The 17,449-nt window shown below is 33.7% G+C and overlaps 1 protein-coding gene across 2 annotated transcripts in view; it reads right to left on the bottom strand.

Annotated features, from left to right (window-relative positions):
- LIPI (lipase I) overlaps window positions 1–17,216 on the bottom strand; it is a 104,354-nt gene extending 87,138 nt beyond the window's left edge. The window contains exon 1 of one of the 2 annotated variants that reach the window (XM_065541127.2): window positions 16,964–17,216. In XM_065541127.2, coding sequence (XP_065397199.1) covers window positions 16,964–17,009 — 46 coding nt within the window. In that variant the 5' untranslated portion in view covers window positions 17,010–17,216. The remainder of the gene's footprint in view (window positions 1–16,963) is intronic. The other variant, XM_005548943.5, reaches the window with a different exon arrangement.
- Window positions 17,217–17,449: the final 233 nt, after the last annotated feature.

The following is a 17,449-nucleotide window of genomic DNA, read 5'->3' as shown; positions in this document are numbered from 1 at the left end:
TGAGTACACAATATATAATGATGTAATCTGTGTCATCGGTAAAATTAAGTAGGGGAGGGTGGAACTGTAAAGAAGTAGAGAATTTTGTTATGGTATTGGAGTTAAGTCAGTATCAATTTTAAAAAGATAATGACTTTTGGCTATTATGTGTAATCCTCAATGTAATCAGAAAGAAAACATCTATAGAATATTTAAGAAAATGAGAAGAGAATCAAAACACACTGCTACCAAAAAAAAAAAAATCGATTAAACACAAAGAAAGGCAGTAGTGGAGGAAATGAGGGACAAAAAGCGTTAAGTCATACAGAAAACTAATAACAAAGTGGTAAAAATAAGTGCTTTGCTATCAATGATAATTTTAAATGTAGGTAGACTAAACAACCCCCCCAACTGGAAACATATTGGCAGAATGAATAAAAATCAGGATCAAACTATATGTTATCTACAAGAGACTCAGTTTAGATTTAAAGACATATACATTGAAACTTAAAGAATGAAAAAAGATATTCAATGCAAAATGTAACAAAAAGTGATCAGAAATGCTGCACTAATATCAAGCAAATTAACTAAGTTAAAATCTGTTACAAGAGACAAATATATTAAAATGCTGAATCAGTAAAAATTCTTAGAAGAAAACAAGGGTGAAACCTTCATACGTTGGATTTGGCAATGATTTCTTGAAGGCTACAAGAACAGAACCACAGGTGACAACCAAAAAAAATGAGTAAATTGGACTTAATCAAAATTAAAACTTTTATGCATCAAAGGACATTATCAACAAAGTAAAAAGGCAACCCACTGAATGTGAGAAAATATTTATTAATCATATATCTGATATGGGATTAATTCCAGAATATTATAATGAACTTCTATAACTCAACAACGAAAACACAAACAATCCAATTAAAACTGGGCAAAGAACTTAAATAGACATATCATTGAAGATATCCAAAAGTTCCCTAAGCTTATGAAAAGAAGCTCAATATCACTATCACTAATAATTGGGGAAACATAAATCAAACTTATAATGAGATGCCACTTCCTACCTATTATGATAACTTGCTAAAAATACACACACACAAAAAAAATGGAAAATAACAACTGTTGGTAAGGATGTACAGAAATTGGAACCATTGTGCATTCTTGATGGGGATATAAAATGGCTTAGCTGCTGTGGAAAATGGTATGGTGGCTCCTCAAAAGTTGAAAATAAAATTAACATTTTATCCAGCAATTCCACTTCTGTATATACACCCAAAAGAATTGAAAACAGTAACTGGAAAAGATATTTGTATACCCATGTTTATAGAAGCATTATTTGCAATAGCTAAAAGATGGAAGCCACACAAGTATCCATCAACAGGTGAATGAATAAACAAAACCTGGTAGATATCTAGAATGGAATATTGTTCAGCTTTGAAAAGGTTAAATTGACACATACTACAATAAGAATAACTTTGAAGACATTATGTCAAGTGCAAATAAACTGGACATAAAAGGACAAATACCATATAATTCAATTTAAATGAGATACCGAGAGCAGTCAAATTTATAGAGAAAGAAAGTAGGACTGTGGTTGCTCTGGGCTGAGGGAAAACGGGAAATGAGGAATCATTTAATAGGCATAGAGTTGATGTGTACAGAATTTGAGTTTGAAAAGTTAAAAAATTCTGGCGATGGGTGATGATCATGGTTGCATGACAGTGTGCATGCAGTTAATGCCACTAACCTATAAACTTTAAAATGGCTAAAATCATAATTTTTTCTCTGTGTTTGACCACAATTGAAAGAAAAAATAACAAAACATTCAGAATCCAATTTCTGTCATTACAGATATCTCATCCCCTCATCCCAGATTTGCCTTACTGCTGTAAACAACGAGAACAGTGGTAAAATATATGCGAACAAAATTAGACACTGGACAACAAAAAACATAGAATTGTGATTGCTGAAAGGGAAGCAATTTATTTGAACCCTATAAACGCACAACATTCTGCTTGGAGGTCGTTTCCAGACTGCTGCGTAAAAAGGGCTCAGTTAATCAGAGTATAGCAGTCTTGTCAAGTTGGGGAGAAACATCAGAGTCTGGGAAGTCTGAGACAACTAGAATTTGAAAGGCAAAGTGCCAGAGAGGAAGGAACCAGGCAGAAGAAAAGCTCTGAAATCTGCACAGGGGTCGCTTATATCTGGATGTTACTGGATCCATATGTTGCTGGATTGATCCTTTGCATACATGGGATAGAACCACAAAGAGCTGAAAGCTGAACAATTTTCGAGGTTACATTAGACTAGGAGAGATTGAAGTTCCAACTAGGCAAAGTAGGAAGACCTTAATAAACAGTAGGAACATTCAGCAGAATCCCTAGAATGGTCAGACTTTAGTTTAAATGGCACTAAACCAGGTCTAGAATAAAAGAGAATGTAGAGCCATCCTCCTTCTCTTATTCTCCAAGCTCTGCTTGCTTTCATTCAGCCTCATTCTCCAACAAAGGACAGGCTATGTATATAATATTTAAGGAAAATGTTAACAATCTTGGGATAGGCAAAGGACTCTAATATAAGATACACAGTAAGCATGAAACAGAAAAAAGTGATAAATTAGAGTTTTACATAATAATACGTATCTTCCAAAAGGACATTGTTAAAAATATGAATATGCAGAGTTATGTATCTGAAAAACACTTGTATCTAGACTAACATGTATACGTATTATAAGAAAATTCAATGTTTCAATTGGCAAAATAGTTAAAGACATTTTACAAAAGATGGCATAATGTCTAAGAAGCTGAAGAAATGATACTCAACATCACTAGTCATCAAAACAACGTGATTTAAAACCAAAATAATCTACCACTACATATCCAGGAGAATGGCTAACATTAAAAACTGACAAAACCAACTAGGATGTAAAACAACTGAAACCATTGTACATTGCTGGGGAAAATGACAAAATGATACAATTATTGTTAATTTCTTATAATGTTCTATGCACTTACATGATCCCAAAAATTAACTTGCGGATGTTAACGCATGAGAAATAAAAACGTGTCCTTACTACATTTACAAGTTCATAGTGTTTTTTTGTTTTGTTTTGTTTTGTTTTTATATAACGACACTAAATTGTAAAAAAAAGGTCAATCAAGAAGTACAAGACGTATACGGGTAATTAAATTGTAATAAATTAATACTACCCAGCAATAAAAAGAAATAAACTTCTTATGCATGCAAAAACTTGGATGAATCACAAAAGCATTATGCTGAGCAAAAGACTCCAGAAACAAAAAAGCACATATTTTAAATTTTCATGTATATGAAATTCTACAAAAGAAATATTTAATATAGTGTCATAAAGAAGGTCTGGGTTATATAGAACCAGAGGTGTGGAAGGGATTAATTGCAAAAAGCTAAATTTTAAGGGTGCAGGAAATGTTTTATATCTTGACTTTATGGTTGTTATATACCATAAGAAGTACGATGCACCTATTTTTTTTTTTTCCAAAACTCATTAGGCCTGGTGCAGTGGCTCACATCTGTAATTCCAGAACTCTGAGAGGTCAAGGCAGGAGGATTGCTGGAGGCTAGGAGTTCAAGACCAGTCTAAGCAAGGTAGTAAGACGATGTCTCTACAAAAAAAAAAAAAAAAAAAAAGTGAAAAATAAACCAGGTCTGGTAGTACACACCTGTGGTCCTACCTACTCAGGAGGCTGAGGTAGGAGGATTGCCTGAACCCAGAAGATCAAGGCTTAGTGAGCCATGGTAGCACCACTGCACTACAGCCTGGGCAACAGAAGAAGAACCTATCTCAGCATCAACAACAAAAAATAATCAAAGTACATTTAAATGTGTGTACATTTTATTGTATTTATACTCAACATCAATAAAATTAATTTTTAGAAACTTAAAGATCCAAAACTTTTTCAAATAATAGAAAAATATAAAGTTCAACAAATAATTCTTAAAAGCTAGAATAATCCTAATGTCAAACATAAAGATAGGACAAATACACACACACACACACACACACCCCCAGATAAATTAGATATGTCATTCCGACCCATACAACAATCTAAAGGCAAAATTCCCAAATCACAAAAATACAGAGCATAAGAACAAAAAATTAATTTATACTATTTTAAATATAAGTTAGAATAGAAATATAACTTAATAAAATAACAGAATGCTTTTTTATTTTATGCCAATTGGAATAATCATACTAATGATAAAACACTAGTGCATATTTCCATTAAAATTAAAAAGTATAAAAAGTGTCTGCTATCACACTATGTATTATTTTTTAATATTCTAATGTAGCATTAAGATTTGAAAAGTAGGAAGCTAAATATCATGATAAAATGTTGCAGGTGCTGACAGACAAAATAGCCAATATAGATGATAATGTAACTGACTGGCTAGAACTGAAAAACACACTACTTGTGATTGAATTTCATAATGCAATCACAGGTATTAACAGCAGAATAGACCAAGCAAAGGAAAGAATCTCAGGGCTAGAAGACTGCCTTTCTGAAATAAGACAGGTAGACAAGAGTAGAGAGAAAAGAATGAAAAGGAAGAATCTCAGAGAAATATGGGATCATGTAAAGATACCAAATAAATCTATGACTCATTGGTGTACCTGAAAGAGATGGGGAGAATAGAACAAAATTGGAAAATATATTTTAGGATATCATCCAGAAGAATTTCCCCAACCTACCTAGAGAGGGCAACGTTCAAATTCAGGAAATGCAAAGAACCCCAGTAAGATACTTTAAAAGAAGATCATCCCCAAGACACAAAATCATCAGATTCTACAAGGTTGAAGTGAAAGAAAAATGTTAAAGGCAGCAAGAGAGAAAAACCAGGTCATCCACAAAGGGGAGCCATCAGACTAACAGAAGACCTTTCAGCAGAAACCCTACAAGCCAGAAGAGATTGGGAGCCACTATTCAAGATTCTTAAAGAAAAGAAATTCCAGGCTAGAATTTCATATCTGGGCAAACTAAGCTTCATAAGCAAAAGAGATATAAGATCTTTTTCAGACAAGCAAATGCTGAGGGAATTTGTTACCACCAGACCTGCCTTACAAGAGCTCTGGAATAAAGCACTAGATAGGGAAAGGAAAGATCATTACCAGTCATTACAAAAATATACTGAAGTACACAGACTGCTGACACTATAAAACAACCACATACACAAGTCTGCAAAGTAACGAGCTAATATCATGATGACAGGGTCGAATCCACATATATCCATACTAACCTTACATGTCAATGGGTTAAATGCCTCAATTAAAAGACACAGGGTGGCAAACTGGATAAAGTACCAAGACCCATTTGTATGCTGTCTTCAAAAAACCCATCTCACATACAGTGACAAACATGGGCTCAAAATAAAGGGGTGGAAAAGAATCTACCAAGCAAATATAAAACAGAAAAAAACACAGGGGTTGCAATTCTAGTTTCTGACAAAATAGATTTTAAATCAACAAAGATCAGAAAAGACAAAGACATTACATAATCATAGAGGGTTCCATTCAACAAGAAAATCTACCTGCCCTAAATATGTATGTACCCAACACAGGAGCACCCAGGTTTGTAAAGCATGCTCTTTCTCAGAGACCTTCCAAGGGACTTAGAATCCCACACAATAATAATGGGGACTTCAACAATCCACTGACAATATGAGATATATTACTGAGACAGAAAATTAATAAAGATATCCAGTACCAGAACTCAGCACTGGATCAAATGGACCTGATAGCTCCACATAAAACAATAGAATATACATTTTTCTCAAGGCCACATGGCAAATACTCTAAAATCAGACACACAATTGAAAGTAAAACACTCCTCAGCAAAGCAAAAGAAATGAAATCATAACAAAAAGTCTCTCATACCACAGTGTAATCAAATTAGAAATTAAGGCTAAGAAATTCACTCAAAATGATATAATTACATGAAATAGAATAACCTACTCCTAAGTGAATCCTGGGTAAAATTAACGTTTCGAGAAATTATTTGAAACTAATGAGAAAAAAGATGCAACATACCAGAATCTTTGGGATACAGCTAGGGCAGTGATAAGAGAGAAATTGATAACACTAAATGACTACATCAAAAAGTTAGAAAGATCTCAAGTTAACAATCTAACATCACAACTAAAATAACTAGGGAACCACGAGCAAACAAATTACAAACTAGCAGAAGACAACAAATAACCAAAATCAGAGCTGAACTGAAGGAGACTGAGAAATGAAATACTATTCAAGAGATCAATGAATCAAGGAGATGGTTTTCTGGAAAAAATTAATACAATAAATAGCCTGCTGGCTAGACTAATAAAGAAGAAAAGAAGAGTCACATAAACAGAACCAGTAACAATAAGGGTGATATTACTACTTAACCCACAGAAACACAATCATCAGAGAATATTATAGACACTTCTATGCATATTAACCAGAAAACCTAAAAGAAATTGATAAATTCCTGGACAAATACATGCTCCCAAGACAGACGTCAGGAAGTACTGGTATCCCTGAACATACCAATGATGAGCTCTGAAATTTAGGAAGTAATAAACAGCCTACCAACCAAAAAAAGAAAAAAACCTGGGAAAAGCCTGGGACCAGATGCATTCACAGATGAATTCTACTAGATGTACAAAGAAGAGCTGGTACCATTCCTACTGAAACTATTCCTGAAAAAATGAGGAGGAGGGACTCCTCCCTAACTCATTCTATGAGGCCATCATCATCCTGATACCAAAATCTGGCAGAGATTTAACAACAACACAAAAAACTTCAGGCCAATATCCTTGATGAGTATCAATGCAAAAATCCTTAACAAATACTGGCAAACCGAATCCAGTAGCACATCAACAAGCTTATCCACCATGATCAAGTAGGCTTCATCTCTGGGATGCAAGGTTGGTTCAACATACACAAATCAATAAATGTGACTCATCACATAAACAGAACTAAAGACAAAAACCACGTGATTATCTCAATAGATGCAGAAAAGGCCTTCAATAAAATTCAACATTGCTCCATGCTAAAAACTCTCAATAAACTATGTATTGAAGGAACATGCCTCAAGATAATAAGAGCCATATATGACAAACCCACAGCCAACATCATACTAAATGGATAAAAGCTGAAAGCATTCCCCTTGAAAACAGCCAAGAAAAGGATACCCTTTCTCACCATTCCTATTCAACATAGTATTGGAAGTCCTGACCCAGGCAATCAGGCAAGATTTGAAAGAAATAAAAGGCATCCAAATAGGGAGAGAGGAAGTCGAACTACTGCTGTTTGCAGACAACATGATCCTATCTCTAGAAAACCGTATAGTCTCTGCCCAAATGCCTCTTAAATTGATAAAGAAGAACTTCAGCAAAGTCTCAGGATACATAATCAGTATGCAAAAATCACTAGTATTCCTATACACCAACAAAGTCAAGCCTTGAGCCAAATCAGGAATTAACTCTCATTCACAATTGCCACAAAAAGAATAAAATACCTAGGAATACATCTAACTAGGGTAGTGAAAGATCTCTACTAGGAGAACAACAAAACACTGCTCAGATAAATCAGAGATGACACACACAAAAAATAGAGAAACATACCACGCTTATGGATAGAAAGAATCAGTATCATTAAAATGATAATACTGCCCAAAGCAATTTATAGATTCAATGCTATTACTATTAAACTACCACTGAGATTACTCACAGAACAAGAAAAAAACTATTTTAATATTCACATGGAACCAAAAAAGGGCCCAAATAGCCAAGGCAATCCTAAGCACAAAGAACAAAGCTGGAGGCATCACACTACCTGACTTCAAACTATACTACAGGGCTACAGTAACCAAAACAGCATGATCCTAGTACAAAAACAGACACATAAACCAATGGAACAGAGTAGAGAACCCAGACATAATGCTGCACACCTACAACTATCTGATCTTCAACAAACCTGCCAAAAACGATGGGAAAGGATTCCCTATTGAATAAGTGGTGCTGGGATAACTGATTAGCCTTATAAAGAAGATTGAAACTGGACTCCTTCCTTACATCATATACAAAAATTAACTGAAGTGGGATTAAAAACATAAAATGTAAAACCCAACACTACAAAAACCCTGAAAGACAACTTAGGCAATGCCATTCAGAACACAGACACAGGCTAAGATTTCATGACAAAAACACCAAGGCAACTGCAACTAAAACAAAAATTAACAAGTGGGATCTAATTAAACTAAAGAGCTTCTGCACAGCAAAAGTAACTATCAACAGACTAAACAACCTACAGAATGGGAGAAAATTTCTGCAAACTATGCATCTGACAAAGGTTTAATATCCAGAATCTATAAGGAACTTAAACAAATTTACAAGAATAAAAACTAATAACTCCATTAAAAAGTGGGCAAATGACATGAGCACTTTTCAAAAGAAGACATACATGTGGCTAACAATTACATGAAAATAAAACCTCAACATCGCTGATGAGTAGATAAATGTCAATCAAAACCGAATGAGATATCATCTCACACCATTCAGAATGGCTCTTAAAAAGTCAAAAAATAACAGACACTGACAAGGTTGTGGAGAAAAAGGAACACTTACATGTTATCAGTGGGAACATAAATTAGTTCAACCATTGTGGAAGACAGTGTGGCAATTCCTCAAAGAGCTAAAAAACAGAACAACTATTCAGCTTAGCAATCCAATTACTGGGTATATACCCAAAGGGATATAAATCATTCTATTAAAAAAACACATGTTCACTGCAGCACGATTCACAGTTGCAAAGACATTGAATCAACCTAAACGCCCATCAGTGATAGACTGGATAAAGAAAATGTGGTACACATACACCATGGAATACTATACAGCCTTAAAAATGAATGAGATCATAGCCTTCGCAGGGACATGAATGGAGCTAAAGGCCATTATCCTTAGCAAATTAACACAGAAACAGAAAACCAAATGCCACATGTTCTCACTTTTAAGTGGGAGCTAAACGCTGAGATCACATGGACACATGGGGGAGAACAACACACACTGGGCCCTGTTCATGGGGGTTAGGGGCAGCGACAGCACCAGGAAGAATAGCTAATGGATGCTAGGCTTAATACGTGCAGTGGTATAAATAAATGTAGTAGTATTTAATTCAAAATTTTTCAGTTATATGATATAATAAATTCCTATTTTTTGAAGGGTGAGTGGGTTTAAGCTGGTTTAAACTAGGTTCCTATGATTTGCAAATTAACTAGTTTTTTTAAAAAAAGATGTGGAAAGATTGGGGAGGAGAGAGAGAAAAGAAGGAAAAGAAAACAGAAAGAAGAGGAAAAGAGAAAAAAGGAAAAAATGAAAAAAGAAATTTTTAAAAATACAGTACTGAAATACATCATGATTGAATATAAGCATTAATATCATGAAGTAAGTTCTGCTCAAATTAATGTATATCTGCAGTGCAATTCTAAAATAACGTCTCAATACTATAACTAAGGAGAGGCAGAAAGTGTATAAGAAAAATAAATGATATTTTGAAGATAATAGGACCATGATTAAAATTATGTTTACATAATAAACCAATTAAAAAGAGGCCTGTGAAACAGAACCAAAAATTGATAGACAGTTTAATGAAATAGAATGGGGACACCCAGAAATACACCATTTTAGCTAGAATAATTATGGCAATTAAAAGCAGTCAAAGGTGATGGATTTTTAAATAAAAAATGTTAGGATAATTATTTGATTCTAGTTATATTAAAGTAGTCCATGTAAAAGTAAAATTATACAAACTAGAAGAAGGATACAGTTAATATATATATGATCTCAGATTGAAGAATAATTTTTCAGCATAAAAACAAAGAAACCATGAAGCCAATAGGTTTCATAGCACATACATTTAAAACATCTGTACATAAAGAAACACTATAAACTAGACAAAAGACAAAAAATGAACTATGGAAGTGTTTTCAATATAAGGTAGGAAAGGAACTAATACAGATATACAAAACTGTAAATGAGAAAAAAGAAAAAGAATACTATAGTTGAACACCAGGTGAGGGATATAAACCGACATTTTCTAAAAATGTTCAGAGAGGTCATAAATGTATTAACATATGCTTAGTCTCCTTAAAAAAATCACTAAATTTTAATTAAAGTAAAATTACCATATCATTTTTACCTTTATACTCATTGACTACTAACATCAATGTATATTGCAACATTTCAATACAGAATATTTAGGATTCAATTAAATCCATGGAAATTAGAGACTGGAAAAATAAATTATCATGTATTTCTAAGATGGGGACTATACAGCATTTAAGAAATTATGAAGATGGATTAGAGACTTAAATGTTAGACCTAATACCATAAAAATCCTAGAGGAAAACCTAGGTAGTACCATTCAGGACATAGGCATGGGCAAAGACTTCATGTCTAAAACACCAAAAGCAATGGCAGCAAAAGCCAAAATTGACAAATGGGATCTCATTAAACTAAAGAGCTTCTGCACAGCAAAAGAAACTACCATCAGAGTGAACAGGCAACCTACAGAATGGGAGAAAATTTTTGCAATCTACTCATCTGACAAAGGGCTAATATCCAGAACCTACAAAGAACTCAAACAAATTTACAAGAAAAAAACAACCCCATCAAAAAGTGGGCAAAGGATATGAACAGACATTTCTCAAAAGAAGACATTCATACAGCCAACAGACACATGAAAAAATGCTCATCATCACTGGCCATCAGAGAAATGCAAATCAAAACCACAATGAGATACCATCTCACACCAGTTAGAATGGCGATCATTAAAAAGTCAGGAAACAACAGGTGCTGGAGAGGATGTGGAGAAATAGGAACACTTTTACACTGTTGGTGGGATTGTAAACCAGTTCAACCATTATGGAAAACAGTATGGCGATTCCTCAAGGATCTAGAACTAGATGTACCATATGACCCAGCCATCCCATTACTGGGTATATACCCAAAGGATTATAAATTATGCTGCTATAAAGACACATGCACACGTATGTTTACTGCGGCACTATTCACAATAGCAAAGACTTGGAACCAACCCAAATGTCCATCAGTGACAGATTGGATTAAGAAAATGTGGCACATATACACCATGGAATACTATGCAGCCATCAAAAAGGATGAGTTTGTGTCCTTTGTAGGGACATGGATGCAGCTGGAAACCATCATTCTTAGCAAACTATCACAAGAACAGAAAACCAAACACCGCATGTTCTCACTCATAGGTGGGAACTGAACAATGAGATCACTTGGACTCAGGAAGGGGAACATCACACACCGGGGCCTATCATGGGGAGGGGGGAGGGGGGAGGGATTGCATTGGGAGTTATACCTGATGTAAATGACGAGTTGATGGGTGCTGACGAGTTGATGGGTGCAGCACACCAACATGGCACAAGTATACATATGTAACAAACCTGCACGTTATGCACATGTACCCTAGAACTTAAAGTATAATAATAATAAAAAAAAAAGAAATTATGTTTCTGAAAACTAAAGATAACATCAGAAAACATGTATTATGTAAAATGAAATACAATAAGAAGATAATGAAAACCATACACACTAACCACATGAATATCTATTTCTATATATACAGCCCATATTTACATAATATTTCATCCGTGATATAGCATATATATAATACACTGTAAACACATGCATATATTTGTACACACACCCCCCCACACACACACACATATTTATTGGGTAAGATATTAACCAACACAAATATAGTTTGCAGTGATGCTGATTAAATTGTGTTCTCTATCTGTATTTCTCTGCGTGATTTCTATTGTCTCTATTTTAATATTTTTTAGTTTTCTATATCTAAAATATTCATTTCTTAGTTTTTTAATGAGAGAAAATAGATTTAATAGACTTCAGTTAATTAAAAATAAAAATTGCCAAAATGAATGGTATCAGCAAAAAACTGAATATATCTAAAACAGAAAGATTAGTATTAATTTTTGTACCTGTTTGAAAAATTAACAAATTGAGGATCTGAGAAATAGACTAAGTAACTCTATTGTGATTCAAAATTCACTAGCAGGTACATAATATAGTGCTTTATTTCCAAAGATGTAGGAAGATAATGACTCTAGCAGTAACCTCAACAGAGAGGTAAGCTGAGAAGTAATACTGAAAATCTTGTTAGGTTTCAAATTATAGAAGCAGCAAAAATGTTAAAAATGCCAAAGACACATGGGGAAGTTATAAATAGTCATTGTAGGTTGTCCAGCATTCTCTCTGAAACATATTTCCATTACAGTTACAATGCCTGTGAAATTGAGAGCAAGGAGATTAAAACAGACAGTCCAGAGGCAGGCATAGTGCCTTGCACGTGAACAGCTGACTCAAGTACCTCTAGCCTCTCTCAAAAATCTCTTGTGACTCTGAGCAAGTTATTTACCTCTCATCTCTGAGCCTCAGTTTTCTCATGTTTAAATGGAAGGAGTTGAAAGAAATGATCTCCTGTTACTGCAACATTCTTTGATTTCAAATGCTTTTTCATGCTGGGCAAGCTGCTGAGACAAGTTTGTTTTGCAATTTTCAGTGTTTTCATTATTGATTTTATGGTGTATAAAGAATTTAGTTTGTAATCAAAATGAACAAAAAAAAACACTAGTTTTGCTGACTCAAGTCAAGAACAGAGAGCCTTAAAACTTAGTCATAAAAAGCTACAATCCCTATACATCTTAGAAAGATTTAACCCTTTTTTTCTGATAATCTAAACCCCCATTCTCATCCCAAAAATCCTACATGAAAACCTCCTTCCTTCTCTTTCCTCATTTCTGGAAAAACATGGATTTGTGAACAACAACAATATTAATCATATGATAATAGTTTATATTTAGCTATCACTTCATGGCAAGTCCAGTGTTGTTTTATATTTCCTATTCTTTTCTTCATTTTATATATGAAGAAAGTGAAGTTAAAAGAGATTAAATGATCTCAGGCACACAACTAGAAGCCACAGGACATTTCTGGGTGACAACTGAAAAGCATGAGCACTATATTTTTGGCACAAGTTATTATGTAAACATTTGAGTAACATAAATAAGACCCTATCAGAAGTTCACTAGCTCTCTGTTTATTCATCTGTAATAAGAAAGAAGACCCTTTTGGGCCAGCAGAAATCCAAGCACGAAACAATTGACCCACTTGATGCTACAAAGACAGTGGCTTCTATGGCCACAGAGCCAGTTAAGACACAACACTGTAGGCAAAACGTTAAAATCCCTGAACGCTAGTGGCAGAAGGCAAAATAAAAGGCAAATATATCATTAATTATGTAGTCATGAACCAATCAAAAACACACATTTAAAAAGAATGCAAAATTATAGTTAGATAGGAGAAATAAGTTCTAGTGTTCTACATCATGTAGAATGACTATAGTTAACAATTATATATAGTTTCAAACAGCTAGGGGGATACTGAGTGTTCCCAGCACAAAGAAATAACTGTGTGAGATATCAATACACTAATTACTTGGATATAATCTTTATGCATTATATCTATCAAAATATTACTATGTACTCTAGAAATAATAGGCACAACTATGTTGATTAATTTTTAATGAAAAAACAAGATATTCAGTCAGCAACTCATGTATGCAAATGTTAGGAAAGCTGTTGAAAATGAATCGGACTACACAAGCAAAATAAAGTAGGGTGTCTAACAAGTCTTTATACCAGGAATTCTCAAGAATGATTTTAAAAATGGATGTAAAAAAAAAATGACTGGGAACAGCAGAATTTTCAGAATGTAATTTCCTGGGGCCATCCCCAGAAATTCTGATTTGGTAGATATATTGGCACTCTTTAAGTGGGTAACCCAGAGAATTCTCATATGGTAGTTCATGAACCACACATGGAGAAGTCTTATATCTGGAAATTATCTAAAAGAATTAAAGAGAAAATGAACACGGAAGAAAACACAGTGGATTATTCTAACCTAATTAATATTGCTTTCTACGTGACCAAATCAACATTCATATTACCTTCTTCGAGCTTCACGATAGAGTGAGATAGTATTACAGGTATTAACTGCATTTAGAAATGAGGAAACAGGTTCATAGAGGTTGAGTGACTTGGCACAAGATAACATGCCACCAGGACATGAAACTGGGTCTTTTAGTTCCAAATTTCATGTTCTTTCACATGATCCTTGTTTAAAGAGATTGTAGTACAATAAATTAAAATTCCTTGAGGGCATCTGATTTTAGTAAGTCAAGAAAAATTAATCACAGATCATACCAGAAAAATACTGACACAATTTAGAGAAAAATAATGATTTTGTTGAGGCAGTCAGCTCAGGATCCCATGGGTTCTAGAAAGATTACTGCCCTACAAACAGGCTTCCACGGTTCTATAACTTCCTTATAGAAGGTGGTCTGCGTACCCATGGGCATCACGTGAGAGCTTAGTAGAATTGCTAATCTTGGGCTTCACCTCCAGCCTATGGATAAGAATTTGCATTTTTACCACATACTCCAAGTTGTGTGACTTTACAAAAATAACTCCATTTTATTCTGCATTTCACTTTCCTCGACTGTGAAATGAGAAACCTGAATTAATCTGTCTTTAACATCTCTTTCAAAGCACACAGGAGTGGGAAACTATGTCCTGTGGTCAGGTCTGGTTGACAAGCTAAGAATGTGTTTTACATGTTTAAATGGTTGGGAGAAAATCAAAATTATAATATTTGGTGACATGAAAGTTACAACAAATTCAAATGTGAGTGTCCATAAATAAAGTTGTATTAGCACACATGCACATTTACTTGTTTATGCATTATCTACTGCTGCTTTCTTGCTTTGGTGACAAAGCTGAGTAGATGCAAAAGGGACTGTATGGCCCACAAAACCTAAAATATTTACTATCTGGTCATTTACAAAAATATTTCCTGGCCAGCTCAGTGGCTCACGCCTATAATCCCAGCACTTTGGGAGGCTGAGACGGGCAGATCACTTGAGACCAAGAGTTGGAGACCAGCCTGGGTAATATAGTGAAATGCTGTCTCTCCAAAAATTACAAAATTAGCAGGCGTGGTGGTGTGTGCCTGTAGCCCTAGCTACCCTGGAGGCTGAAGCCAGAGGATTGCTTGAAACTAGGAGGTCGAGGCTGTAGTGAGCCATGACCTTCACACTATACTCCAGCCTGGGTGACAGAATGAGACCCTGTCCAAAGAAAAAAAGAATTTCTGACCCTTGCAATATAATAATAGCAACAACAAAAATTTCAATGTAAATAGTTACAATAAGTTGGCAACTGTACTAAGAATAAATATGCATATATGCATATAATTTGAACATGTAGATACACAAATGTACTGTATATTTGTATAAAGTTTTTTGACCTATCTCTCCCCTCCCATTTTATTCTACTTACAATTTTTAAAAACACCTGACTAATTTGCTTTTCAGAATATCATTTCTTTATTAAAGGCAGATGTAATCAATGATTTTCATGTTGAGAAACATGAAACATGCCCTCCTGGAGGTATATATCAGAATCTCTAGTGGAGAAGAAAGGAGCATGTGTAATAAATAAAACACACTTGTATGAAATAAACTACTGAAAATCAACAAAATTTTTTAATGAAGTAGAGATTCAAGGAAAATGAGAGAAAGCATAGAGTCTACATGGGGTAAAAATGAATTTGAGGATCAGTAAACTTTTTAAATCACTTATTTTCTATTTACTACTGTTAATATCTAAAAGTTCTACTATTGTATTTTAATCACCATTATACAAGAATTAGCAGACAGAAACATACAAAGCAATTACGTTTGAATTTTCCCAACTGAAAATGTAGGCAACTGACTAAATACTAATCAAAACAATAATATCAGAAAGTCTGCCAAATAACTTTTTAATGTAAACTATGATATTAAAATGTTTATAACTGCATTAAAAATGACACATAAGATTGGGGCCTAGACTTCAAATTTCTCTGGCTTTCAACTTAAGATGCCACTATTATACATTATAATAACATAAAATCCCTATCAAGAAACTTCAGAGTAATAATATAAATTATAAACTGCATATCAGTATTATTTAGATTCTATATTTAAATATAAAATTCAAATAGTTCCACAATTTATGGTTATCTCAAATAGCCAATTAAAAACATAAGAAATAACGTTAATTTCTAGTTAATTTTTAAAGTTATTCAAGTATGCATTAACAAATTTCAAATAAATTTAAAACATAAAGGAAATAATCTGCTCTCATAAAACCCCTATGGAAAACTATTCATCTTCAATTTTAAATTTGTCACTGTTATTACCATAAAGCAGAACAAATTATCAAGTTGAACAAGTAATTCTACTTTATCATAAAGTAGAAAACGAGTCTTAATATTGATAAACTTTATTACTATACACCAATAAACCAGAATAAAGTTCTACCTTATTACCATAAAACAGCTTTGTTTTTTGTCATACTGAATGAGAGCAAAAGTTGTAGTATATGTTTATTTTGTTTTGCAATCAATAATTTATCCAAGTAAGAATTTTCTTCAAAAGTAGAGCTAGTGAAACAAATAAAATTGAAACAAGATATTTAAGGCATAATTTTAAATACCGAATTAATTTCTCCATTACCGAATTTTTTTTCTCTTGAGTATTTCTATTTAGTCTCTAGTTACATCTTTTTTTAAAAAAAAAAAGGTTTTCTAGTTACTAATTATCTGGCAAGTAAATAAAATGCAAAATGTCAACTTATTAAACAAACACATGCACACACACACAGAAGTTTTCTTGATAGTAATGTTTGTTATAATCAGTACCAATAATCATAGCATATTTTTATCCCATTATATCATAACATTCTTTATCCCAGAATATAGACCACACTATTTTATATGCAATTTTTAAAGATAAATCAAATTATTAATATCTTACCAGACTTTACCCAGCACATCAAACAAAGAAAAATGTATACTCTCATTTGGAATCTGAGAAAAGCAAAAGCAGCACTCAATTCACCAAAAAGGAAATTCCGTAACTCACTGAGGTTTCTTTTTGGTAGGATCGTCACAGGCTGGCAGGTTCTACTGTAAAAGTTCACTGATTTTTGCTCCTCCCTCTTGGTTGAAAAGGTGAGGTAGTTTGTTTTCTCCCATTTTAGCTTGTGGTTGTGGGAAGGATTTTTAAGTCACAGGCTCTGTAATAAGTCACAAACAAACCTTCAGCTACACAAGTTGAATTTAAGGGAATGATAAATCTAATTACATCTTTCTGTATCCTTTTAACCTCAGGATTTCAGAAGCGGTCAGGAAAAATATGCAAATGTGATGTTAGAAAATGCTAGAAATGGAAAGAGTCAGAAAAAGTTGTGGTTTATATTCACTTTGATTACAAACTAAGATATCTTTACATACCATAAAT

The sequence above is a fragment of the Macaca fascicularis genome, chromosome 3 (genome assembly GCF_037993035.2).
Source record: "Macaca fascicularis isolate 582-1 chromosome 3, T2T-MFA8v1.1".
NCBI classification, from domain to species: domain Eukaryota; kingdom Metazoa; phylum Chordata; class Mammalia; order Primates; family Cercopithecidae; genus Macaca; species Macaca fascicularis.
This window is presented reverse-complemented; position numbering and strand designations above follow the sequence as displayed.